The sequence below is a fragment of the Oryzias latipes genome, chromosome 3 (genome assembly GCF_053564925.1).
Source record: "Oryzias latipes strain Hd-rR chromosome 3, Olatipes_Hd-rR_3.1".
NCBI lineage: Eukaryota > Metazoa > Chordata > Actinopteri > Beloniformes > Adrianichthyidae > Oryzias > Oryzias latipes.
In genome coordinates, this window is record NC_136239.1 from 42,934,803 (window position 1) to 42,961,601 (window position 26,799).

Consider the following 26,799-nt stretch of genomic DNA (forward strand, 5'->3'; position numbering starts at 1 on the left):
AGGAGTGCCACAAGGCTCAGTTTTGGGACCTTTATTGTTCATTTAATATCTGCTGACATTTGCAGCATATTTCAAGTTTTTAATGATATTTCCTATCATTTTTATGATGATAATATTCAGCTTTACGTCTTTTAAACCCCAAGATGTTTTTAAAATTCAGATTTTACGCTGGTGTCTGGATTCAGTCAAGAGATGGATGAATGATAATTTTCTCCAACTAAATGAAGCCAAAACTGGGGTCCTAGTCTGTGCTCCTGACAGTTGCCTCCCCCAGATAGTCCAGTGGTTCGGTCCACTTGCTTCCTCTATCAAGCCATCTGTCAGGAACCTCGGGGTCACTATAGACCCGTTTTCATCCCTTGACTCTCATGTCGGGTCACTTGTTCGTTCGTTTTTATCATTTTAAAAATATTGCCAAACTGAGTCCAATTGTGTCGTGTTCTGAGATGGAGATTCTCATCCACAATTTTATATCTTCTTGTCTTGATTACTGCAACTCCATCTTCACATATTTAAGCAAAAGATCTCTAGAATGGCTCCAAAGAAGAACCTGGGTGAAATTCAGGTGATTTAGATGTTCCTTCCCCTGCTGACTCTCTGCTGTCTGCCATTTTAATATTTGCGAACCAAAACAAAAATAGAGACTGCTTCAATCCTTTTATTATTTGTTGCTTCACTTAAAAAAATAAAAATTCATTTCCCCATACTGGCCACTACTCTGTGACAACTTCTACCTTATTACAGAGGAAGAGTACAATAAAGCAACTAAAATATTACCTGCTTTGAAAAGAAAAGGCGTGTGCAACTTAACATTAAACATAGAAAATCCAGAAGTCTTACTTTTAGTTTGTTGTAGGTATTTTAGTAATTTTCAGCAGGCCCCAAACAATTCACCGAGCAAAATACACACCCAACACCATATAAACACAGATAATTCCAAGAGTCTCCGTTCACAACCAGAGTCTGATGTAAATGAGTTTGTATCTCAGTCTGTAGGCGATCGACACGAGGAGTGGGACAAGTGGCTGCCAGAATTTCGGTTTGCTATTAACAACACACAGCATGAAAGTACAGGGAAGACTCCAGCTGAACTGGCATTGGGACAGACTCTTAAAGGCCCTTTGGAAAGACTCATACATCAAAATCCAGTACTGGATCCTGGACAGCCTCAGTATTCCCTGTTGGAAAGACAACATCAGTTAGCACAGGAGGTAAGGCAAAGAGTGGGAGTGGCCAGACACAGACAAGCCAGATAATGTGGAGAGGCAGTGGCTCAGGCGGTTGAGTGGGTCGTCCAATGATCGAAGGGTCGGCGGTTCGATCCCCGCTCCCCCCAGCCAATTGTCGTTGTGTCCTTGTGCAAGACACTTCACCTTCCTTGCCTCCAGTGCGGCTCCACTGGTGTGTGCATGTGCATGAATGTCCCGGTGATGGTCAGAGGGGCCGTAGGCGTTAACTGGCAGCCACGCCTCTGTCAGTCTGCCCCAGGGCAGCTGTGGCTACAACCGTAGCTACCATCACCAAGTATGAATGAGGAGTGAATGAATAATGGACATAATGTAAGCGCTTTGGGTGACTTGAAAAGTGCAGATAAATCCAATCCATTATTATTATTATTATAATACTCACAGGAGATATGCTCAGTTTCGTGTGGGAGATCAGGTCTTGGTTAGAGCTCATCCACAGTCTAAAGCCTCAGACAACTTTTCGTCGAAGCTAGCACTGAAATGCTCAGGTCCAGCAATTGTGAGGAAATTCTAGGTCCCGTTAACTATAGGCTGAAATGGCAGAATCATGATAAAATTGATACAGTCCATGTGAGCAATCTTAAACCATATTTTGGGCATGTATCCCCTGTACCTCCGGCTGGTGGTGGTGGTGGGGGGGATCTGTGACACTGCCACAAACAGCATGATGAGCAGTTTTTAAATATTCTGCTATAAATCCCTGCAGGGGCAAAATATATGCTTCAAAAGCTAATTAAAATATTATGGCCATAGCTGTTTAGTGTGGGACTGTTATGATGGACATTTGTGACTGTTTTAAACGGGCATAAGTAAAGGCAGCATGCGCCTTTAGGAAGGCAATGCTGGCTAAGAGTGGGCGGAGCTACTAATGACACGGGCTGCTACGAGGGAAAACACCTGTTGTTTAAAAACTACGTTTCCCCGGCAAACAGACAGCAGTGTCTGAGGACTATACTGGATGTTGAAGAGCTGCTCCATTTCAAGCTCTACACCCTGGATTACATTTTCCCTTTTCCTGGTGAACGGATTAATGCGTGGGTTTTTTCCTCCCCCTTTTTTTTCCTCCCATGGAATCTACACACCAAGGACTTACGGAAAAGCCGGTGAGATCGAGCATGTTTGTTTTGGCTAAACGCAATGCATTGCTGGGACTGAGAGACTGAGATACAAACTCATTTACATCAGACTCTGGTTGTGAACGGAGACTCTTGGAATTATCTGTGTGTATATGGTGTTGGGTGTGTATTTTGCTCGGTGAATTGTTTGGGGCCTGCTGAAAATTACTAAAATACCTACAACAAACTAAAAGTAAGACTTCTGGATTTTCTATGTTTAATGTTAAGTTGCACACGCCTTTTCTTTTTCAATGCAGGTAATATTTTAGTTGCTTTATTGTACTCTTCTTCTGCAATAAGGTAGAAGTTGTTACAACACACACACACACAAACACTTAAGCAAACACACACACACATACATACGGAGGGTTGTCACACTTCCTCTGTCTGAACCGGACTCCCGTCCCGCAGGTCCGGCTGCAAATGCTCCATGGACTCCACAGGCTCCAGTCCCCGTCCTCATGCTGGGGCAGGTAAGTCTTACTGACACACTCTCCAGCTCTACACCACTGACAACCAAACACAAAGAACAACGGCTGCACACTCTTCCAAAGCATGTTAGCAGGGCTGTAACTATTCTTTTTAACGGTTCGACTCGATCCGGTTCTCTGTCCTAAAGTGGATCCAGATCCTCTTCATCCAAACTTCCAGACAGAAATTCCTGCTCCTGAACAGTTTTCCAGATTCTTGGATTTCTTCCAGATCATCAAGTTAATGAAATCTGTGTCCAAACCAACAAGTAAACTAGAATGAATGTCAAATCCATTCACATGTTAGTTTCCTAAAGTTCACCACTGTTGTTTTTCCACATCCAAAGAATCCAAAGGGAACATTCTTAGAACATTCTAGACACTGGATGGTCACATGACTTTATTCAAAGTCTGTCCACACATTGGACTGGAATGATGGACTGATCCGTGTTCATGACATCACATGTGTGTTGTTGCTGTGATTGGTTGTTGCTACCTTGCAGTAAAATAAACCTACTGTACTTGGTGATGGCATTTTGTAAGATCAATTAGTGATTTATTTTATTTTAAAATGATTGTAAATGGTAAGATCAATTGGATTCTGCCTCAGACAGATCAATGTGGTTGTATTGAATGAATAGAAATGGATTTATCAATTAATCATAACACCCCTATATGTTAGCAATCAGGGTGAAACATGTCTGCATTAATAACTCACCTTGTTAGTTCCACACTCTGTTCCTTCAAGAGGAGCATCCAGTTTGGTCTTACAGAATTCATCCCCCGCTGTCAAACACCAAAGACCGGCACACATGAGTTCCTGAAAACCCAGAGGAACATGGGATCAGAAACCTGTTTGTGGATTTTGTGAAGAGCACCTCAGAGTAAAATATAAATGACATGAGACTTGGATGAGGATCTGATGTAGATGTGGTAGAGATTGAAATTGGACCTGATGTTGACTGGATATACTGAAGATGTGGAGTAGGCCAGACGTGGGTTCTATGTCTTTTAGACATTTAGAAGTGCACAGTAGTGTACACAGACATGTACAAAAACATACCAGCAGATCCAACGCAGTCAGATGCTGACTGGACGGGGATTGTATGTGTATCAGAAGTGGAGGATAAAAAGATTACAAGTGAATCAAATGTGGATCCGGTGAAGACTGCATGTTGAGCTTGTGAAGAGCACTTGTGTATCAACAATGCTTTTAGATTAAATGTATGACTTAAATTCATGAGGATGAGATCAAATGTGGATAGGGTGTAGATTGATTGTGGATCTGACAGGATGTGGATCTGGGGTAGACCAGATCTCAGCGCGACCATTTCAAAAAACATTTTTGCTGTGGAACCATCCTGAATAAATGAGTCTTCACAGATAGTTTGAACGTGGTACCTCCATCTCTTTGCAGAATGTTGCATTGAGTCCAAAGAGGATTCGGCATTGCTCATTTACACTGTGGTTCATTCCAGGCAGCTTGGACCCCAGACGGACTTGGGACTGGCTCCTCGGGTCTGTTTGCAGCAAACAGTCACTGGCTTTGGATCTGTTTTGAAAATGTATAATGTCCGTTTTGGCTTCTTTTCATATTTTACAGGTTAATATTGAGGCAGGTTTGTAATAATACATACATTTGTTCCTGCTTGTACTTTAAAATAAGAAAGTTTAAGCTCAACACTTTGAAACCCTCAAACTTTTGCAGCAAAAAAAACCTCAGGGTTGTGATGCAGCCCGCTGTCAGAACTGTGGCAGCCAAGAAAATCCTGGGACGATTCATCTTTACCCAAAGCAGAAAAAAAGATGGAGAGATTTATGGATGTCTGATGTTTTACCTGAGAAAGGCCTCTAAGTCCTTCCGGCTGCAGGAGGACCAGGACATGTCACTGGGTTTCCTGCCCTTCACCCATTCTCCCGACATGATGTGGGACTGACTGGTGCAGTTGGTGTGATCTTCATCATGGCTCATTCCCAGGCTGAGGAAAAGACATGGACAGATCATAACAAGCTAGGACGGCTCCTTGAGTAGCCGACAGATAACATGGTCAGAGTGCTGGATCTTTAGATAAAGTCATCTTTTAACATTATGGTTCATATTTATGATATTGTTGATAATGTTGTTACTAAAGATTTAAATGTGATTCCTGATGTACAGTAACTACGTTACTGACAATTCTTATGATGTCTTTTATAATATTTGTATGGATTTCTTTTTGGTCTGCATGTAAGCCAGACGGAAAAAAGGATATTAGAGATGAGGAATGAAAGTAATACAAAAGAAAAAGAGGTAAAGTGGTTCACGTGGAGAGGTTTATTAAAAGTGCAGATAAAAGTGCAGTCATCCACAAACACTCAGATATTACAAATATACCTGTTAGCTGATGTATTTTTTGATGATGACTGTTTTTTATTATATCTATGTGGTTTCTATAGTTTGTGCTATTGGTGTTTATGTTTCTGCTGGTAATGAAGGTGTAGTTGTTTTTATTGTTAATCTTGTTGTTGGTGTCAGTGGTGATGTAAGTGATGTGGCTATAGTTGTTGTTGGTTTTGGTAATTAAGTCATCATATGGTTGATACTGTGACTGTTTTATGTGTCTTTGGTTTTGTTGATGACAGTGCTGTTGTTGTATTTTATTTAAGGAAATTGTTATTGAATCTAATATTTCTCTAAATACTTTTTTATTGTTTTAATGTAGCCCCAAGGGGGCTAAAGCCAGGGGGTCTCGTTGTGCTGGTGTCGGTACCAAAACTGTTCGGCCTGCATAAGTGTTTGGGGGCCGGACACCATTGATGATGTCACACTACGGTAACCACACAAGGACAAACTACGTAGCGTGGAGATCTGCTCGGGCTCTACATGTTTTCATGTCACATTTCCTTTTGTAACCTCATAAGTCGTGTCTGACATTATTCTTTGTAGTGTTTATAGAGATTTTTCCACGACCCACTTTGTAAAAAGATCTGTGGCTGTTAGAATGAACCTGCTGCTCCACGGTAGCTAGCATGTCTCTGATCAGAGCAGCCCGACTCGTAAATCAAATCAAATCAAATCAAACTTTATTTATAAAATAGCGCTTCTCATGCACTTTGTGCAGCTCGAAGCGCTTTAACACTAAAAACAGTAAACACACAACATTACAATAAAAACCCCAACCCACCCTTCACCCTTCCCACTCCCCTCCATTAAACCACATGACCCATGGCTCCCACGTACAATGAAATATGACTATGTAACTGTAAAAGAATAAATAAATAAATAAATAAATAAATAAATAAATAAATAAACAAACAAACAAACAAACAAACAAGTATGGCTTGGCTCTGCTGTGAGGAAACAGTATCTGGGAATCCTTTCATACCAGGAGCCAGCCTGGCCACCGGAACATCGCCACAGTGCCCACCCAGACCGGGACAACACCGGGGTCCCCCTCACAGCCAAAAGCTGTAAAATTAGACCCCAGCCGCCCCAGCAAGGGCAACAACTGCAGCAACAACCGCTGACCAAACCGGCATCCCTGGAGGAAAAGACCCCCTCAAGAAACACTGGGGCTAAAATCATAAGATGCTAAAATTAAAAACATAAAATTGAAAATAAGATGCGTAAAATTAAAAAAAATACATAAAATAGCCTATACTAAAACTAATAGAATAAATTAGCAGTTAAAATCAACTAAAAGCTAAATTAAAAAGGTGGGTCTTGAGCCTCTTCTTAAAAACCTCTACTGTCTCTGCGGCCCTGAGGCTCTCCGGAAGGCCGTTCCACAGGCGAGGACCATAATGGCAGAACGAAGCCTCACCATAAGTTTTGGTCCTCACCTTGGGAACAACTAAGAGGCCAGCACCGGAGGACCTCAGGGTCCGCGAGGGCTCATATTTTAAAAGAATATCATTTAAATAAGAAGGCCCAAGACCATAAAAACATTTATAAACCATTAAAAGAATCTTAAAATCAATCCTGAAACGCACAGGGAGCCAATGCAGCGATTTTAAAACCGGTGTAATGTGTTCCCGCCCTCTGGTCCTCGTCAGAACTCGTGCCGCTGAGTTCTGTAGAAGTTGTAAGTTTGAAAGAGACTTTTTGGGTAAACCAGAGAGCAGGGCATTACAATAATCTAAACGACTGAAAATAAAAGCATGCATTAGTACCTCTGTGCTGGCAAGAGAGAGGAACGGGCGGACTCTGGCAATGTTTTTGAGATGATAAAATCCTGTCTTAACGACATTTTTAATGTGTGGGATAAAATTTAGCTCAGAGTCAAAAAGTACGCCCAGGTTTCTCACACATTGAGAAGGTTAAAATTATGAAGATGTGGTAAAATCATCTCTCTCTTGTCTTCAGAACCGATGATTAAAACTTCAGTTTTGTCCTGGTTGAGCTGTAAGAAATTTTCTGCCATCCACAACTTTATATCTAAAATGCAGTTTAAAAGAGTGTTAACCGGTTCAAGGTCATCAGGAGACACGGCGATGTAAAGCTGTGTATCATCAGCATAGCTGTGAAAGTCAACGCCGTGTCTCCTGATGACATCCCCAAGAGGCAACATATACAAATTAAAAAGTATTGGCCCTAAAATCGACCCTTGGGGAACCCCACAACTTATTTTGTGGATTCTTGAAGAGCACGTATCCATACTTACATAAAAGTGTCGATCTGTAAGGTAAGAGTAAAACCACTTAAGAATATTTCCAGAGAGGCCCACCAGACTCCTAAGTCTGTCTAATAAAATCTGGTGATCTACTGTATCAAAAGCGGCACTAAGATCCAGCAGCACCAGAACAGAAAGTTTCTGTGAGTCGTAGTTTAATCTTAGATCATTAACTGATATTTTTCTAAAATTTTTTGGGCATTTAAAAACTCATGCAGTTGAGTAGCGACACTTTTTTCTATTATTTTACTTAAAAATGGTAAGTTGGATACGGGTCTATAGTTATCCAGATTTTTTGGATCTAATTGACTCTTCTTCAGAAGGGGCCTCACCACCGCCGTCTTACAGGCAGAGGGGAAGACCCCCGTCTGAAGAGAGCAGTTCACTATGTTTAAAAGCTCTGACTCAAAGAATCCATAAAATGTTTTAAAAAGTGAAGTGGGAATGTCTAAAAGGCAGGTTATAGCGTTTACTTGGGATACAACTCGACCAAGCATCTCCGCATCAACCAGGACAAAACTTCCCAGTGTTTCTTCTGGTAAAGACAATGCTGGTGGTCTGTTAAGATCCGTGTACTGCATAGATGACATGTTTGATCTTATAGCATTGATTTTACCCATGAAGTGGTCTGCAAAGTCCTCACATGCAGCATTAGATGATGGCATGGAGGACTTGTTGAAGTCTTTGTTTATTAAAATATCAATTGTTTTAAAAAGAAATTTGGGGTTGTTTTTATTTTCTGAAATGATTTTTGAAAAATAGGAGGTTCTGGCCCGTTTGACTGAGTTATTGTAGATTTTGAGTTGTTCTTTAAAAATGTCTTTATGAATTATTATTTTGTCTTCCGGTATTTCCTCTCTGCTCTCCTGCAGTTCTGCTTCAGACCCTTAATGTCGTCAGTCTTCCATGGCATTTTAGGAGTGGCTCTTAATGTTTTTGTTTTGAGTGGAGCCACTGCATCTATGGAAGACTGAAGTCTGTTATTAAAATGATCAACAATAAAATCACAGGGTGCAGGTAAAATCTGAGCAGGAGTTTGCTTAAAAACATCAATAAAACTTGCAGCCACTTCAGGAGTTAAATACCGTTTCCTCACAGTTCTCACTGACGCTTCCTGCTGGATTTCACTGGTGACAGTAAAAAACACACAATAATGGTCTGATATGGCCATGTCAACAACAGAGGACACCCCAGTGGACAGACCATAGGTAATGACAAGGTCCAGGGTGTGTCCTCTGTTGTGAGTCGGCTGTGTGACATGCTGCTGAAAATCCATGCTGTTTAGAAGATTTAAAAACTCGCAGGCATAGATATCATTACAATTGTCAACATGCAAATTAAAATCACCAGTAATTAAAATCCTATTGTACCTAATATGAAGAGATGATAAAAGTTCCGAAAATTCTTCGATAAAACAGGAAGGAGGGGTTGGTGGTCTGTATACTGTGACAGTTAAAACAGGAGGGTCTCCAAAGACAAAAGCATGATGCTCGAATGAACAATATTTACCAAGTAAAATATTTTCAGATAAAATTCTTTTGTGAGCAATCGATGCTGTACCTCCACCTTTCTTTCCTTCCCTGATTGAAAATAAAAAGTTAAAATTAGGTGGAGAAGCCTCAGTGAGAATAGCTGGTGCATCAGAGCCAAGCCAGGTTTCAGTTAAAAACAAACAGGTTAAATCATGGTCTAAAATCAGATCATTAATGATAAAAGACTTATTTAAAAGGGATCTGACATTTAAAAGAGCCATCTTCATGGTTGTGGGTACAATCTGATGTGTGCTTGTCGTAGGTTTTGCGACTGATGTGTGAATTGGTCGGAGACAACAAATATGCGAGGCACGTGGATATGAATGCAAATGATTTGAATGTCTATTGGTGATGCGGACTGGTATGTGATGCTGTATGGCAGAGAATGATGAGTCAGAGGTGTGGGTGTCCTGGGTCAACCGTCAGCTGGGAATGGTTTTTAAAGAACGGAGGGTGAGATCAATGCTCATGCTGAGAAGACGGGAACCACTATTGTTGGGGTGTAAACCATCTGATTTAAAGAGGTATGGTCTATTGTAAAAGGTTGTGAAGTTATCAACGTATGGAATGCTTATGGAATGACAGTATGTTTTTAACCAAATGTGAAGCTGACGGACGCGTGAGAACATGATGTCTCCATAACGGGGTGCAGGCAGTGGTCCAGATACGATACAGTTTATGTTTAACTGTTGGATGGTATGAATCAGGTGGATGAAGTCCATTTTCAGAGTCTCTGATTGCTGCAGTTTCATGTTGTTGGTGCCTGCATGTATGATAAAAGTCTCCGCAGAGGGGTATTTCACAGAAAGTTGGTGAGCAGAGTTTTTAATGTAATTGACGACAGCTCCAGAGAGTGAGTGTGTGTGGCACCTTCTGACCCGGACATGCCTGACAACGGAGTCTCCCACGATGAGCACGGGCTGCTGCACAGGTCCGGGTCTTCCAGCGGGTCTCCCCGCGACAGCAGCGGGGTGAAGAGCAGCGGCCTCCGCTCCAGCGGGCTCAGGTGGAGAAATGGGAGCTCCATAGTGATATTTCCGGGCAGACAGAACTCCAGCGTGAAGACCTGGTTTTTCTGTGGAGAGTGGATCCCCTGAAGCTGGTGAGATGCAGGCTGCGGCGCGCGAGCCCCGGGGAAGCTCGCCTGAGCGTCGGGCCACCGCCTCTTTCAGCAGACGGCGGCGTTTCCTTCTCGTGGCGGGGGCCAGCGGAACAGCAGAGGATCCGGGCGGCTGGGCCAGTGCCGCGGCTCCGGGAAGAAGGGCGAGCCGGCCAGGCTCCAGCAAAGCGGGCACCGAAGTAGCAGACGCCGTTGGATCCGTAGAGGTGGTAGCGGGAGTCGTCGCCTGGCTGGGACCAGCAGCAGAGCCGGATGCCACGGTAGGCGTTCTGCCCGATGTCGGTCCCGGTGAGCCCGCTCGGGTCGCTGACGCCGCGGTGAGGTCTTCAGCCAGCGGGGCAAAGCGGTTGGTCAGCGCTAGGTTCCCCGAACTGGCTGTGTCGGGTTCGGGTCCACAGATCCTCCGGCCGCGACGTGTCACCTCAGCCCACGACTGTTTGGGCGTAGAGCAGAGGGCTGGAGCCCTGGGCCCGGCATCAGCCTGGTCCTCATGGAGGTCCTGTCGACTCCTGGCCTCCAGCAGTGCAGAGCTGGTGTTGGTGGTGCTCGGAGCCCCGTCCATCCGTTCCCACCCGTTGTTTTTACGGCCACATATTTGAATTATGTTGCTGTCCGTAGTGGTGGAATGGGCTTCAGCGGGGGTTTCTCCAAACCACGGAAGGGTTTGAGAAAGGGAGCGGTTGGTGTTAATGGAGTGCTGGATGTACTTAGACTGGGATGTCGATACTGAGAGAATTTTCTCTATCAGAATTGATTTCTCTCTGAGTTCCAGTCTAAGCTTTTGAACGGTTTCCCTAAGTTGGCAATGTCCTTGGTTACAGTTGTCTGGAGTGCATGAAACTCCGTCTGGACGAGCGGCAGCCATGTTAGCTTCGTGTTTGCAGGCAGGGAGGGTGTTTTGTTACGGTGTGCGGTCCGGAGGGGGATTCTGACCGCCGTCCGTCTGGCTGTTCTGCATGAGCGAGCTGCTGGACTCAGGAGAACCGGGTCTCCAGGGAGATTTGTGTCTCCAAGCAGAGAAGCGGCTTTGGGGCGGTGTGTGCGCTAGCGGAGGCGGCTTTTGAATGTACAGTCCTGAGAAACCGTCAGGGTGAGGGGGGCTGGAGAGCAGGTAGGACCAAGACGCAGAAGCAGGAGGCACACGGTTCCAAGGCAAAAGGGTTTAATTGCAAACAAAAGGCGCTGCAGAGCAGGATAACTAAACAAAACTAAACTTACTGTGGCGTGGCAAGAAACATGGACATGACAGTCAGGGACGAAGAGACATGAATACATAAGAGACATTAAGACGCTAGTGACGTTAATGGACCAGCACAAGAGGAAGGGAGAGACGAGACTTATATACAGACAGGGCAGACAAGACACAGGTGAACAAGATCAGGACAGATAGGGACAAGGAAGTAAAACTCAGGAACATGACAAAACAGAACACCTTTCAAAATAAAACAGGAAACAGAACCAAACATGACAGAACAAGAAATAAAGCAAAAACCAAGACAAAAGAAACCCAAACCATGACAGAAACCATGCTAACAATCATGTGAATTCGTGTTTCTAGTCGGGTCCAGACAAAATAAAGGCTGATGTCATTCCAGTTTAAGGAAATCCACTACTAAATTTTGTTAGCGCGTATTACCCTAATTTTAACCATTCTTCTGGGTCAGTTCTGCCAATAATAAAGCACTGGGCGCATGGATTTAAAAAACTATTAGTGAACATGAACTTAATAATAATCATAAAAATAATAAAAGCCTGTTTAGAGGATCATCTCGCTCTACATTGGAGCTTTGTTTGTTTACAACAGAACTCATAATTTCTTCTTCTATGGTAGAACTTTAATTTATCCGGATCAATCACTATCTGACACGTCATCGGACCAACGTACAGCCAATCAAATGGTGTGATGTCATCATCAGTCGTAGACCCTGAACAGTTTTTGCAGGCCGAACAGCTTTTGTACCTTCACTGGTCCCAAGCCTGGAAAAATCCAGAGGGTTGTGTTGGGTAAGGCATCCAATGTCAAATCACTGCCAAACCAAAAATGTGAATCAGACCGATGATTTCCATACCGAGCCGGTTGAGTCCGGTATGTTGTTAACGCGGGTTATCAACGATCGCAGGATGGGAAGGAAGGCATGTTTTTAGGATGAGAGAGAAGAGGAAAATCATGAGAGATGGACTGAAAGGAGAGACTTTTAACGTTGGAACTATGACAGGAAAAGGTAGATCGTTAGTTGACATGATGCAGAGGAGGTAGGTAGACATACTGTGTGTCCAGGAGACCAGGTGGAACGGTAGCAAGGCTAGACGTTTAGGAACAGCTTGTTCCACCATGGTGGAAATGGGAAGAGAAACGGAGAAGGTATTATCTTAAAGGAGGAGTTTGCTAGGAGTGTTGTGGAGGTAAAAAGAGTCAGATAGTGTGATGAGTCTGTAGATAGAAATGGTTAATGTTGTTAGTGGGTTTGCCCACAGGTGGGATGTAAGCTGGAGGAGAAATTCTAGTTGGACCTTGATGAAGTGATGAAGAGCATCTCTAGACATGAGAGAGTTGTGATTGGTGCAGATTTAAACAGACAGGAGACAAGTGATGAGGAGGTGATATGCAGGTTTGGTATCCAGGAGAGGAACGTAGAAGGAAAGATGGTGGTTGGTTTAGAAAAGAAAGATGGAAATGGCTCTAGTGAAGATGCTCTTTAAGAAGAGGCAGGAACATAGGATGAAGAGTGGAGGTAGAAGCCCAGATAGACCACATCTTGTGTAGACAGTGTCATCTGAAGGAGATCAATGTACAGCAGTGGTGAGTGTTTCCAGACAGCAGAGGATGGTGCTGTGAGGGGTGACTGGTGATGAAGAAGATGAAGAAAGAACGGACAAAGGCAGAGAAGAGGATAAATTGCTGGAAGCTGAAACAGGAAGAATGTTGCAGGAACAGACTCTGGGTGGTCAGGAACTCCCAGATGAATGGAGAACTACAGATGATGAGATCAGGGAGACAGGGACAAGTGTAATTGGTGGTGGAATGAGGAGTTGCAGGAGTGTATAAGGAGTAAGAGGCTAGCTAAGAAGAAGTGAGACAGTAATAGGACTGAGGAGAGTAGACAGGAGTACAGGGAGATGCAGCGTACAATGAAAGTAGAGGGCTCAAAAGCAGAAGGCCAAATAAGGGTTGCACCTGATTTTGTCTGTGTTTGTTTGTGTTGTCTGCATTGTTGATGTTTGTGTTGTTGCAGCTATTATTGTCTTTGCTGTTTGTTTGTGTTGTTGCAGCTGTTATTGTCTCTGTTATTTGTGTCGTTGCATCTATTATTGTGTTTCTTTGTGTTGTTGCAGCTGTTATTGTCTGTGTTGTTGGTGTTCTCTGTGTTTTTGTCTGTGTTGTCTGCATTGTGTTTTCTGTGTTGTTTGTTTGTGTTGTCTGTGTTGTTTGTTTGTGTTGTCTGTGTTGTTTGTGTTTTCTGTGTTGTGTCGTCTGTGTTGTTTGTCTGCGTTGTCTGCGTTGTTTGTGTTTTCTGTGTTGTGTCGTTTGTGTTGTTTGTTTGTGTTGTCTGCGTTGTTTGTTTGTGTTTTCTGTGTTGTGTCGTCTGTGTTGTTTGTGTTTTCTGTGTTGTTTGTGTTTTCTGTGTTGTTTGTGTTTTCTGTGTTGTGTTGTCTGTGTTAGTTTGTGTTTTCTGTGTTGTTTGTGTTTTCTGTGTTGTGTTGTCTGTGTTGTCTGTGTTAGTTTTGGAGTAAGCTGGACCCAAAAATGCAGACAGGGATTTAGTTAGGAGTTGTGAACTTTTTTGTAAGAGGAAGAGAGGTCTGGCTTTGGTTCTGTGGCGTTGGCTTTGGTGTGAGCTTTGGCATAGGCCTTGGCTTTGATCAGTGAGTCCTTCAAGGAATCAGGCGAAACCAGCAAAGGCTGGAGGGAGTGATGGACTAAAATAGGCTGACTGATTGGATGCTGAACAGGTGTGAGAGACCGGATCCTCAAGCAGGTGTGCAGGGGCGACCTCTACACCTGGGGGCTATTCCAGAAAGCAGGTTATGCTAGTTACCACGGTAAGTTTGAGGCTAAAGAAGTGTACAACCACCGCTTTCGGTTCCAAAAACAGAGGTATGTTTCAGGGTATGCTTTGTTCCCCTTGGGTTTAAGTGAAGGTTTTTGACCAAATGTGTTTAGTTGTTTAGCTGTTTTACAGTGTTTTGCCGTGTTATTTTGTCTTACTATGCTTAAGTCTCTGCACCATGAGTGAGAGGGAGAGGATGATGAGTTTATATAGCACCCCTACATTGTACTGCTGGGTGACAATGACAGAAAATTCCTAGAGGAATTTATTCACTCTGTGCATTTTTTTCCTGTTCTCTTCATTGTTATACAAACGAGTATATCTGCCGGCTCAAACTTAGATATATAAGAGTTCAAGAATTATAATTAATTAAGATGGAAAAAATGTTAATTGAATTTACATTTAGTTAGATAAATATGTAAATTTGAGTTGTATAAACAATTATTGAGTTTTATAGAAATTAGGTTGAATAAATTTAACTCAATTACTTGTTACCAATAGAAGTAATTCATTTAAGTTAGCAAAATTGGATACGTTATATATATATATATATATATATATATATATATATATATATATATATATATATATATATATATATATATATATATATATATATATATATATATATATATATATATATATGCGTCACAAGGAAAATGGAAATAAGATCAGAAACTCGTGCGTTTACTTTGTCTGTTCTTCTACTACAAGCAGAAACTCTTTCTTTTGCTGATGATGCAGTCATATTACTTTTTTGATGGACGTATAATCTTCATACGCCGTCATTAAAATCTCAGACTCCGTCTCACTGAAGTATAGCCTCTCTTTCTTTTTTTCTCCACGCGTTTCCATGGTGACTCCGTAAATCTGTGATCCATTGAGAATGTCTGTATGTACCTGCTGTGCACGTGCATTAACCCAGGGTTACCAAGTGGAGCGTAATTACACTAACTCATTTTTGGAACCAACATACCCAGAGTAAGCAAGTTCAGGCGGATTTCAGCCAGAGTTCAGGCTTAAAGTCAGGGGAGTTTAAACGGGACTTCTGGAATACCCCCCTGACAGTTTGTGTTGTTTGTTTGTGTTGTCTGTGTTGTTGTCTGTATTGTTTGTGTTCTATGTGTTGTTTGTGTTGCTCCATAACATCCCGGCGAACCGGACATGAACTCCGCTCACTTGTGACCCAGCTCGTGAGCGATGGTGAGGGCCAGGTTCAGGCCATTATCTTCAACTAAAGCACATTTTCTTCTGGAGCTGCAGGCCCCCCCCAGATAAGCAATGCCTGTAACAGAAATCTGTTAGTCATTAAAGGTCCTATTCTAGAAATGACCATTCCAGATCCAACGGTTAGATAAGTCCACTTCACATCACAAACCTTCTTGAGATAAAAATGTTAGATTTAAAGGAAATAATAAGCCAAAACAAAAAAATAACATACCACAATAATTTATTGAAGGAAAATAAAAATAACAGTAACAGAGTCTGGGAAGTATTGAATAGTCTTCCAAACAACTGGGCAAAGAAGTATTTATATTCTGATTTTTTTGTTGATGAAAAAGGGGTGAATTATAATACTAGTGAGGCATCAAACTGTTTCAACAATTATTTCTTTGCGTGGGACAAAAGTGTAAAGACTGAAGCCTAAAAATATTCCTGTCACAATAAATCCAAATCCATTTTTTTCTCCGTTATGAATGAAAATGTACGGTTGCCCAGAAGGGTCACAACACAACACATTAACTTACCAAACAACACAATAACTCACAACACAACACAATAACTCACAACGGAAGTAAAGCTGCAATGGAAGTGCTTTTATTCTGAGATTTCCACTGGGCTGAGCGGCTAACCACCTAACAGAAAGTAACGTCACAGAGCTGTGAGCTGTGGAGGGAGCATGATTTTTCTACAAGAGAAGCTAGCAGCAGTGTTGCCAGTTTGGGCGGTTTTGGGTCTAAATCTGCAGTCAAAAATGCATAATTTGGGCGGTTTTAGGGTCGCTTCGGTGGGTTTTTTCTCGCTCACGAATATATAATAGCGGCCTATGTTAGGCCGTGTGGCTGTTGGAGTTCTCTGTACTGAAGCTCCGTGAACGGCAGAGCTTAATGGACCGGGCTCTGTCATCTAACCTGTTGTTGGGGGAGTGCAACGCCCCGCCTCTTAGAAATTGTGTTCTGTAAAACTTCATACCACAGCCCCATGTGGGAGGAGCTACCAGCTAAAGCTATGGTCGCTACATGGACCGGTGTCTGTCTATCAATGCCTGGTAGTGTTGAACCTTTCCTGCGCAATGATTTCTCTTTTTTCCTTTCCGACCGTGGTCGAAAACGCAGGGGAGATTTTCTCCAGGCCCGAAGGTGGATCCTCCTTCGGGGTTCACTTTCCCGTTCGGACCCTCAGCCTCCAGAAAGAGCTAATGAAGACTCTATGACAGTTGTTCATGGGGAGGGAGGGGCTTCTCTTTATGACGGTTTTTCTTCCTCTGAACACACACAATGTCAACGCACACTCCACCGCTGCGCACTCACACCCCTCTCTGTCACTGCACGCCCTCCTCTCCTTTCTTCAGCTCCCTCTCCCTCTTCCTCTCACACGCGTACGCGGTCCCCAACACTTGACACACAAATGTGGAGAGATCGCACTGTCAGGCTTTAAAGAACAGCATTTCTAAGAGGCGGGGCGTTGCACTCCCCCAACAACAGGTTAGGTGACAGAGCGCGGTCCATTAAGCTCTGCCGTTCACGAAGCTTCAGTACAGAGAACTTCTCTTGTAGAAAACTCATGCTCCGTCCACAGCTCACTGTGACGTTACTTTCTGTTAGGCAGTTAGCCGTTCAGCCAGTTGAAATTTCAGAATAAAAGCACTTCCATTGCAGCTTTACTTCCGTTGTGATGTGTTGTGAGTTAATGTGTTGTGTTGTGAGTTAATGTGTTGTGTTTTGACCCTTCTGGGCCACCGTAAAAACCTGATATCGATCAATAACATATTATTTATCAACTGACTGTGATGGCACAAACATGTCATTTATTAAATGGGGATTCGCATTACTAGGAATCATCAATACTGTAGAGGAAACTACAAATGCTCTAGATAAAAATAAATATACTTTACTTAATAAATTGAAAAAATATATAATATATAAATATATATAAATATATAATAAATGATCTTTTAGTGTAAGCTAAACAAAAGTGAAAAGTTTTTGGAAATTTTAAATTCAATTCAGAGTCTAATAAAAATGAGTGAAACTACAACTGAGAAGGTACCAGCTTAAATAACTAGGAATAATTATAGACAGTCAATTGTGTTGGAAACCACTTATCAGACACACACAAACTAAAATATCTGAAAATATTTCAATTATCAACTAATTTAAACATATATTGATATACAATTCTAGATGTATATTATATAGTTCTATCATATTTTACTTAATAATTACAAAGATTCCCTGCATTCTCTAAACTTCAGAAACGTGCCATAACAATTGAAGCTGTTTATCTTGAACATACAAATACATTATTTTTCTAGTCTAAAATCCTTAAATTGTAAGGCCGACAATAATAAACTACCTTCCAATATTCAAAAACAGTTTATTGCACCAGAAGGAGCAGGAATGTAGTGAATTTAAAATTCAGATTGTGAGAACCACAGAAAAGGTTTTTGTGTTTGTGGTAAAATGATGGAACAGGCTGAGCATGGGGCTTAAAATGTCTACTAATATTTACAAATGAAAAAAAATACAAAGAACTTTAATTTCACAAGCTCAAAGACTTGTTGAACATTACTGTGGTTCAGGTTTGGTGTTTTTGTGGACAAATACCGTCAGAATATGAAGAGTTATCTGTTTATGTGTCTACATGGATAACACTGTTATCATTACAATATGTGTGCATGTATACATATTGTGCAAATTCTATAGAAATAATATAGTAGTAACCTTACATAACGATAACTGGATGGGGGGGTTGGATAAGGTTTCTTCTGCCCCCCCCACCATTTCAAGCTAAAACAGAAAAAAGTTATTTATGCAAACGGCAAATCTAAGTTCCCTGTCTAAGATGTAATGTAGTCACTCAGATTGCAAAGTGAAAACTGTTTTGAATTCAATGTCTGCATATTGTTATTTATTTTTATTGTTAGGAAATGAATGATTTTTTTTCCTGTTGTTTCTGCTTGAAATAAATCTAAAGTAAAAACAAACTCCAACAAACTCTTGATCTGCTGCCAACTTATGGCAGAGAACCTGAACCAGAGTTTGTTGTTTCCTCATAACCCTGTGAAGATCCTGTTTAATGACCTTTGAATGGAAACTGGATTCACTTGATCTACTTCAGAAAATGCTGAGACTGAACCCAACCACCTCTGCTCCTGCACAGGAACTTGATGTTAGTTTTTAACACGAATCAGCTCAACAGTAGTTTATGCTGCTCCTCCAAAGAAAACTGGAGACCGACTCCTTTGTTTCTGTCTCAGAACAACAAAAGTGGGACTGAAAACAGACAGGAGGCAGATTCATAAGAAAGATCTGCAACACGCTGGAACCTCCTGCTGACAAAAAGAACAAGCCCAGGTTTGTTGATGTCTACCTGACATGGTGGTCACTCACCAACAGTATCACACGGTTCGTCTTTGTGGACACAGAAATCCGTCCTAGAAGAAAGAAGAAGTTTGGAAGATGAGATGGTGAAAACTCTGCAGGCCTTAAGGAGATAGACCAAATCAAGACTAAAAAGAAATGTGACATATCTAGATGCATGTAGCGTATGCAGTTATGATGTCATAGCAGCCCCCATTCCCCACACCTTCTACATAAATCCATGAAAGGAACTTTCATCTCAACTATCTGGAACTTTTCCTTGTTCCAGGTCTTGCAGTAGCTTGGACGGCGGCTCGTGAACTTCTAACACACCTGGTGACAAAAACAGCAGAGTCCACGGTTGGAGAGTCAGCTGACATTTCAGCACCGAGTCTTCGACGTCCTCCAAACTCTGAATGCTGCCAGTGACAGAAGCTCCGCAAAGACCTTTCTCCATGATGGCTGACCTCCAAAGTGTCCTGAGAAAAGGTGCATCGTAATAATGTGTCCCCCCTTCTGCGCAGCCTCAGTATTGTAAACGGGAAGAACGGTTCTCCCCCCACAGGAGAAATGGATTCTGCTTACCGGACGAGTGTGAAGCAGAACCAGTTTGGTGACTTTAATGTTGAGTGAAACTCCCAGACTGCTGTGCTGGAACAAGGCGTGCACCTGCAGGAGTGGACAGGTGAGGGACAGGTGAGAGGAGACCTGCTTCAGTCTGACAATGTACAAGGATATTTTTGGTCACGTTCTTGCTTACAGTCCTGCTAACACGCCTACATTCACAGCTAACCGTTGGTCATGCTTACTGTCATGGTCATGGTCAGTCACTTCCACGCTCATGTTTAGCGTCACATTTGTGCTCCATTAGTGCTGGTGTTCATCCTAGTGCTTAAATTCACGCTGAGGTCTAGCTGCAGTCACACTCATATTAACATTCCTGCTAATTTTACGTTATGTTAATGCTAGCATGATGCTCACTGTCACACTGCCATCATGCTCGAGGTCACGCCCACTCTCACGTTCACACTAATGTTTATCGTCACTTTAAAAGTCATAATAATATTAAGTTCACAATCAAACAAACATTCAAACTAATGTTCACAGCAGGGTTTACCTGCTATGCTCATGCACACAGGTGCAGTGAAGGTCACATGACATTCAGGCTTACTGTCATATTAATGTTCGCTTCTGGTCATGCTTCTCTTCAGCCCATCTTTATGTGGGGATTCCTGCACACGCTTATGTTTGTTAAAGCTGTGTTCCAAATTAGGATGCAAATTGTATTTAAGCGTCAAAAAGCTCCAATTCTTTGTTTGTCATTGAAACTGGTGGATGATACTGTGTCTCCAGACAGGAGTCTGACATCAGCCTCTGACACCTGGGGTCATTAGTTCACCAGGTGAGTTCAATTAAAGGAAGAAGGACGTTCCACATCATTACGCAGAACAACATTTTCAAGTAATATGGAAAGAAAAGGATGTGTGCTGCTGGAAACCTGGAATAGTTCAAGGCTTTGGACAGGAAAAGATCAGCGTGATGGTCGTACTGTGAAGAGATCTGTGGCTGATCCAGAGACACACGGTTGATGCAGATGAAGGCAGAATGAGGAAGAACTCTGACAGACATCATCAGATTAAGAGAGCAGCTGCTGCAATCCCATCACAAAGCAGAAAGCACAGAGTTGAAGCTGCTGGTTTGTCTGGAGTCCCACCAACATCCAGGTGTAGGATCCTCCAGAGGTCTGCAGATCTACGGAAACCTTCTATTCGGCCCCCAAACAACCCTCACCAGCAGAAACGGCAGTCAGACTCGTGTCTGACTCAGTCTGTTGACGGATGAGCGCCGTGGAACCCTGGATGCTCCACATGGAGTAGTGGGTGGCTGTGACATCAGCACGGAGGTGGTGGAGTCATGGTGTGGGCCAGAATCATGGGGAGAGAGCTGGTGGGCCCCTTTAGGGTCCCTGGAGGTGTGAAAATGACCTCTGAAAAGTAGGAGGAGCTTCTGGCTGACCACTTTCTTCCGTGGTGCTGAAAGAAGAAGCCTGTTTTCTGGAAGCAAATCCTCTTCATGCATGACGATGCAGCATCTGCTGCTGCAGGAATCCCTGCATCACTGGCTGCTATGGGCAGAAAAGGACTGATGCTGGGCCCCCATCCTCCCCCCAGTTCACGTCCATTTCTGACTTCCTGCAGAGAAACTCCAAAAGGTTCAATGGCTGCCAGAATGAGGAAGCTGCTCCATAGGAGCTCCTCTGTTCACATGGAACTGGAGCCATGAAGACGGTTTGGATGGAAAAGCTTTAGATTTCAGGAAAAATGACCTCCGAATGCAGCAAATCCAACAAATGAGCATTTCAGTTCTTTACAGTCTGTCAAATGTTGTGGAACTCTGATGGAATAATGTGGAACAGAGACTTTGAAGCTTTTAGTGTAGAAAGAAATGCTGTTCTCTTTAGGAGCTTTGTTCTAGAACATTCCACTGAAACTCTAATGGTTGGTGACTTGAAACTGATGTCATTGGAGGATTTACACAATCAGAGAAAATGTCACAATCATCTGGAACACGCTGTAGGCTTTTGCTCATGCTAACAGTCATGCTTCCGTTAATGCTGACAATTCTCATGAGAGTGTGTCTTCCATCTTAGATCCAGAAAAACTGGAGGCACCACAGTCCGTCTGAAGCCGATGAAGGTGAGCGGCTCTTCTTACCATATTCATGACCGTCAGCAGAAACCTCCCAGCAGCCTCGGCTCCGTGGTGCTGCACCACGTCCATGTCGGCCACCACCACTGTCTCTACCGTGAAGGGATGCTCTAAAAGCTGGAAGCTCCTCCTCTTTTTTTGTGCGTCGTGACCTGCATTTGATGTCATCCTGGTCCTGTGATCTACCACGCACAGATTCACAACAAAGTATCAAGACAATGGAGCTGAGAATCTGGTACACAAACGTTCCGCGTGGGTTCCTGGTTGGATGCCAAGTCCTGCAAAAGGCCGCCTGCAGCTCCATGAAGCTAGTTTCTGTAAAAATGGCACCACCTACCTTCTACATAGGAGCAGGGGGGGGGATGCGGGGCTCTTACTGCAGAGGCAGCTCCCGCCTCCAGGTGCCTGGACCACAACCGATGTTTTAGTCCCGAAAAGGAGTGCGGTGTTTGGGGTTTCTCTACAGGTTCAATGAACATGCTGTGCCCCCCCACCTGAAGGAGCCCCATCTGAAAAGAGAAGCTGGCACTAAGTCTTTGATTGGGAAAGTCTGCATCGGTAGACAGTGTGATAATTAGGTATTTGGGGTTTATAGAGCAGCAGTGAAGGCAGCACTCAGAGCGCCGCTGTGTGTCGGCGTGCACATCGGCAGAGCTTTGGTGGAGCTGCAGCAGAATCACAATAACAGTTGTGTGGAGCAGAAGTGGGAAAAGGAAAGAGCTGATGTCAATAGTGTAGATTGGGAGATCCGTCACAAAGTGAAGGTGACTTTGCTTGAACCCAACATTATTTGCACAGTTCTTGAAATATTTGCTAATGCACTGGATTTACCAAACCGCCAAATGTGCTGAGAGCAGCCAAAGAGCCGGGATGGTGCAGGATGAAGCCGGTGTAGAAGCGTAGCTGCTGGGCGGAGAAGCTGCTGACTACCATGCTGTGGTTCCTGAGCATTTCCTCCACAACCAGCTTTTCAGACGGACGCTGCAGGTTCCTGCTCAGATCCAGGTACAGGCCGCTTCCAGACACCGGCAGAAAGACTAACAGCCGCTCCTCTGCACCGCGGCGCTGCTGGGGAAGCAACCTGGGGACTACCATCTCCACGTCCGCCTGGACTGTGGACAGAGACACCAATGAAAGACCACTGCACCGTCCCTCTGCGGAAGCTTTTGGAGACAGGGTGACAAGGACAGGAAGAGACTGGTGCAGGATGGGAAAAGCACGGGAACTGACATTGGTGGGATCGCAGCAAAGCTCATAATTCTGGAGGGACCGAGACTCAGACTGATGAAACTGTACAAAAAGTCTACATGTGTGCCGTACTGATGGCATGGTGCGTTGTGTTTATGTAAACAAAAAGCAGCAGAGTTGCAGGGAATCCCTTTGGTTGGTGGAAAGAATTTGGTGAAGTGGCCGTGATAGCGCTGGTTGAATTCCAAACACCAGCTGGCTGGAATTTTACCAACATGTCTGGGTAAGGTGACGGCGCTAGAGCTGGCATTGGCCCTGAAGGTGATGAAGAGGGGCCTCTCCATCCCAACGTCACCAGACCGGTTCTGGATCGTTTTCTCCTCCATTCTGACCCAATATATGCAGGTCTGTCTGGATGTGTCTAAGCATGGCCGGCCCTCCCTATATGCGAATTACGCAGCCGCGTAGGGCCCCCGTCACCACCAGGGCCCTGAAGTGGCGACAAAAATTAAATTAAAAAAGACCCAAATCTGGCAACCCATTTCATAGAACTTCCGTACCAACGTGCGCTCAGAATGTTCTGCAAAAGAAAGTTGCCTGCACTTTAATGATCCCCCCTTTCAGCACACCTGAACCAATCTGGCAACCCAAATAATGACGTTACATCTCTCTTAGCGACGATTGGTCAACATCATTGTGTCTGAGCCTGGCACAGTGTGCATTTACGAGCGCATTTTGTTTCAATAAAGTTGGGGAAAAGAAAAAGAACGAACACATTTTGTCACGCTGATCAAAGCGACAAGACAACTTGATGCCACAGAGAAAATAAAATAAATAAATAAAACTTGATGCCACAGAGACTTTATCCATCAGGAGCTGAAAAAAGATGAAGAACTTCAACATCAATCACAAGCTAAGTTTGGAGGATGTTGGGGCCGTCTTTTTACATTATCCAGTATTTCTGTGCGGCTCCGCAATTTACGTAGAATACTAATCGATCCGCGGTGAAGATTGCACATAAACGACCCCGTTTGTCGTAATTTCCAATGGAAAACTCAAAAATAATTCTGATACCCAATTTTCCAAGAGCATGAGGTCGGACATGACCTTCCAAAACTATGGAGAGTAGAGTAAATAATGACAACGGTATAATGGCAGGTAATAATAATATAATGGTAACAGTGTCTGCATAAACAGCAGCTGAAGAGTATGGAGCCCCAAACTGATCGTAATTAAATTAATAAATATGACCTCATGCAAATATACAATCAAACAATAAATCTCTCATAAATATATAAAAATGTTCATGAAATTGTGAAAAACCTGCACGCAGATTTTAAATGAGCCATTATATTATTAGTATTCTGCTATAGATATTTTATTAGCTTTATCAGTGATTATTGTATACTAATAATTCTTGTTTTTTAGCTGCAGAAGAAACTGCTGTCACCACATCTACTGTTGAAAGGGAAACATTTGACTGTCTTACTTTTCACTGTTTGCTTTTGTTGAAGTTATGTATCTCATGTTCCAGAGGCTCCAAGAGAGGCGTGAATGGAAGAGGAGCCGATTGGATCCAAAATTCCACCAACCTCAAATCCAATTGGTCCAGCTGAATGGCCAACCACACTCTCTGATCCAGAAAGAATGGATTTGGTGCAAAGAGAACATTTTCAGACTGAGACAGACTTTGACTTTCCAAAATCCCCTCATTGAGCTGTTGTGTTCTTTATGTTGGATTGTTTTATTGATATTTGATTTGCTGTTAAGTTGCTGTTTTTAATAAGTTGGAGTTTTGTGAATGTCATTTGTTGAGTGCCTAATGTTACATTAGAAAATATATATCTATATATATACATTTATCATTCATATTTTTTTCTTTGCATTTAAAATTTGTTTGGCATCACAAAATGTGCATCCAACATGCAGTCAATAAACTGTATTCAATTCTTCAGCACCAACAATAATTCACAAATGTATCAATAGAGATCTCATTTCTATAACCACAACAGTTGCGTTTTTATCCAACAATAGAATCCAATCATATTATCCAACAGTAGAATCCAACTATATTATCCAACAGTAGAATCCAACCATATCATCCAACAATAGAATCCAAATATATTATCCAACAATAGAATCCAATCATATTATCCAACAGTAGAATCCAACTATATTATCCAACAGTAGAATCCAACCATATCATCCAACAATAGAATCCAACCATATCATCCAACAATAGAATCCAACTATATCATCCAACAATAGAATCCAATCATATCATCTAACAATAGAATCCAACCATATCATCCAACAATAGAATCCAACCATATCATCCAACAATAGAATCCAACTATATCATCCAACAATAGAATCCAACTATATTATCCAACAATAGAATCCAACTATATTATCCAACAATAGAATCCAACTATATTATCCAACAATAGAATCCAACAATAGAATCCAACTATATTATCCAACAATAGAATCCAACTATATTATCCAACAATAGAATCCAACTATATCATCCAACAATAGAATCCAACAATAGAATCCAACCATATTATCCAACAATAGAATCCAACAATAGAATCCAACTATATTATCCAACAATTGAATCCAACTATATTATCCAACAATAGAATCCAACTATATTATCCAACAGTAGAATCTAATCCAACAATAGAATCCAACCATAGTTTCTTGTCTGTTCCAGTCAACAGTCCTCCTTCACGCAGTCGTTTTCTCATCAGCTTCACAGCGGAAGTCTCTCCTTTACCTGGTCGTCAGGTGAAACACCTGAGGTTGGAGACGTAATCCAGAACGTTCGTTCAAGCCACGTGACTGGCCTAAATGCGCGTGTCTCCGGAACCACGGCGGGTTTCTACTGAGGGAAATGTTCAGTCTGAGGCTGCAGCGGGACCGCGATGACGTCAGAGGGTCATTCTGCAGCGAGGGGCAGTTTAACACCGGCTTCCAAGTGGGACACCAACGGTTCTACAGCGGACCGGTTCCACCCAAACATTTACGCAGACCGAACCAGGGGAAGAACCCGCTCCTGTAGTTTTAAGTCAACCGGAAGAGAGTTCGGTTCGGTTCTTACCGACTCCTTTGCTGGAGAAAAAGTACGAGAGCAGGAGCAGAACCGCGCCGGTGGGCATGCTGAAAACCTCTGGTTCCGGACAGGTCCAGTCCTCGAAAAGCCCCGAACTTCCGGAACCAGTTGATCTTCAAGTGAGAAAACGCTGAGGGTTCGGGGAATGGGCCGGGCTCCGAGCTCGGGAGCCCGCCTCCTGCTCCGAACAGCAGTCCCAGCGGAGCCGACAGAACCGGCCCAGAACAGGCGGATCCGTTTACTGGAAGAACTCACTGAACTCCAGCAGAGAAGTTTGATTCAGGACGGTTCCGTAGGTCTCGCAGGGACTTTGATAAAGGATTTGGACAGAACCAAGGTTCTGAAAAACTTCACTCATAGATTTTCTGACATTTTAATAAAAATATTGACAAACGGACACAGACTTCCAAACACATTCTGCACCACAGTTCTGTGAAGGAACCCGGATCTGCTGGTTCTGTTGGATTCAGAGTCCAACTCCAGGAGCTTCCGGATGACGTTGCCGTGCAGAACCCGTGTGGCGACCCGGTCCAGCATGGCCGTTCTGGTGGTGGAGACCGTGGTCCTCAGAGCTGCTGGCCGGCTCCTCTTCGTTGTCGCTGCGTTCATCTCTGGTCAGCTGTGAAAACCAGATGTTGTCACCAGAGCAGCCGGGTCCATCTGACCCGTCAGGCTTTTGTCCACCAAAACTAGAAGGACTTCATTTCCAGAAGAAAATGCAGGGTTGATGCTATATTGCTGAATGAAAGTGACTTAAAGGATAATAATTGATTACAAAAAAATTAAAGAAATGATCAAAGTTGACCATAAATAAAGTGAAAACAACACCAGCGACGTTGAGCACCACTGCTATGACGCCATTAACCAGGTACAGCACGTAGCTTCTTTCTCTTTCGGCTTCTCCCATCAGAGGTCGCCACAGCGAAACTACCCCCCCTTGAGGACGAGTCGCATGATTAACTTGGCAATGTTTTATGCCGGATGCCCTTCCTGACGCAACCCTCTCAAGTGATCCGG

At 43.1% G+C, this 26,799-nt stretch overlaps 2 protein-coding genes across 21 annotated transcripts in view; one reads left to right on the top strand and one right to left on the bottom strand.

Annotated features, from left to right (window-relative positions):
* Window positions 1-26,799, bottom strand: part of LOC144991083 (ceramide synthase 2-like) — a 51,730-nt gene that overhangs the window by 15,751 nt on the left and 9,180 nt on the right. For 6 of the 14 annotated variants that reach the window (XR_013654986.1, XM_078944858.1, XM_078944856.1 and 3 more), the window contains 8 exons: window positions 19,354-19,437; window positions 19,102-19,247; window positions 18,799-18,842; window positions 15,365-15,470; window positions 4,671-4,811; window positions 4,234-4,384; window positions 3,551-3,652; window positions 2,726-2,871 (listed from right to left, as the gene is read on the bottom strand). Coding sequence is in view for 10 of the 14 variants with exons in the window: in XM_078944858.1 (XP_078800984.1) it covers window positions 2,726-2,871; window positions 3,551-3,652; window positions 4,234-4,384; window positions 4,671-4,811; window positions 15,365-15,470; window positions 18,799-18,842; window positions 19,102-19,247; window positions 19,354-19,437 (920 nt within the window). In the remaining 4 variants the exon portion in view is untranslated. Of the gene's footprint in view, window positions 1-2,721; window positions 2,872-3,550; window positions 3,653-4,233; window positions 4,385-4,670; window positions 4,812-15,364; window positions 15,471-18,798; window positions 18,843-19,101; window positions 19,248-19,353; window positions 19,438-21,482; window positions 21,659-21,813; window positions 21,986-22,307; window positions 22,806-25,770; window positions 26,402-26,799 lie in introns of those variants that run through there. The other 8 variants (XR_013654987.1, XR_013654988.1, XM_078944861.1 and 5 more) reach the window with 7 other exon arrangements.
* Window positions 8,326-24,526, top strand: LOC144991091 (uncharacterized). Of its 7 annotated transcripts, XR_013654992.1 has the most exons (4): window positions 8,326-10,396; window positions 19,058-19,464; window positions 20,122-20,170; window positions 21,419-23,524. XR_013654992.1 is itself a non-coding variant. In XM_078944874.1 (3 exons), the coding sequence occupies exons 1-3, from the start codon at window positions 10,124-10,126 to the stop codon at window positions 24,216-24,218; spliced, it is 339 nt and encodes a 112-aa protein (XP_078801000.1). In that variant the 5' UTR covers window positions 8,326-10,123; the 3' UTR covers window positions 24,219-24,526. The 7 variants fall into 7 exon arrangements, 1 of the variants encoding a protein (XP_078801000.1); XR_013654990.1 differs by having other exon boundaries at window positions 19,058-20,170; XR_013654991.1 differs by lacking the exon at window positions 20,122-20,170.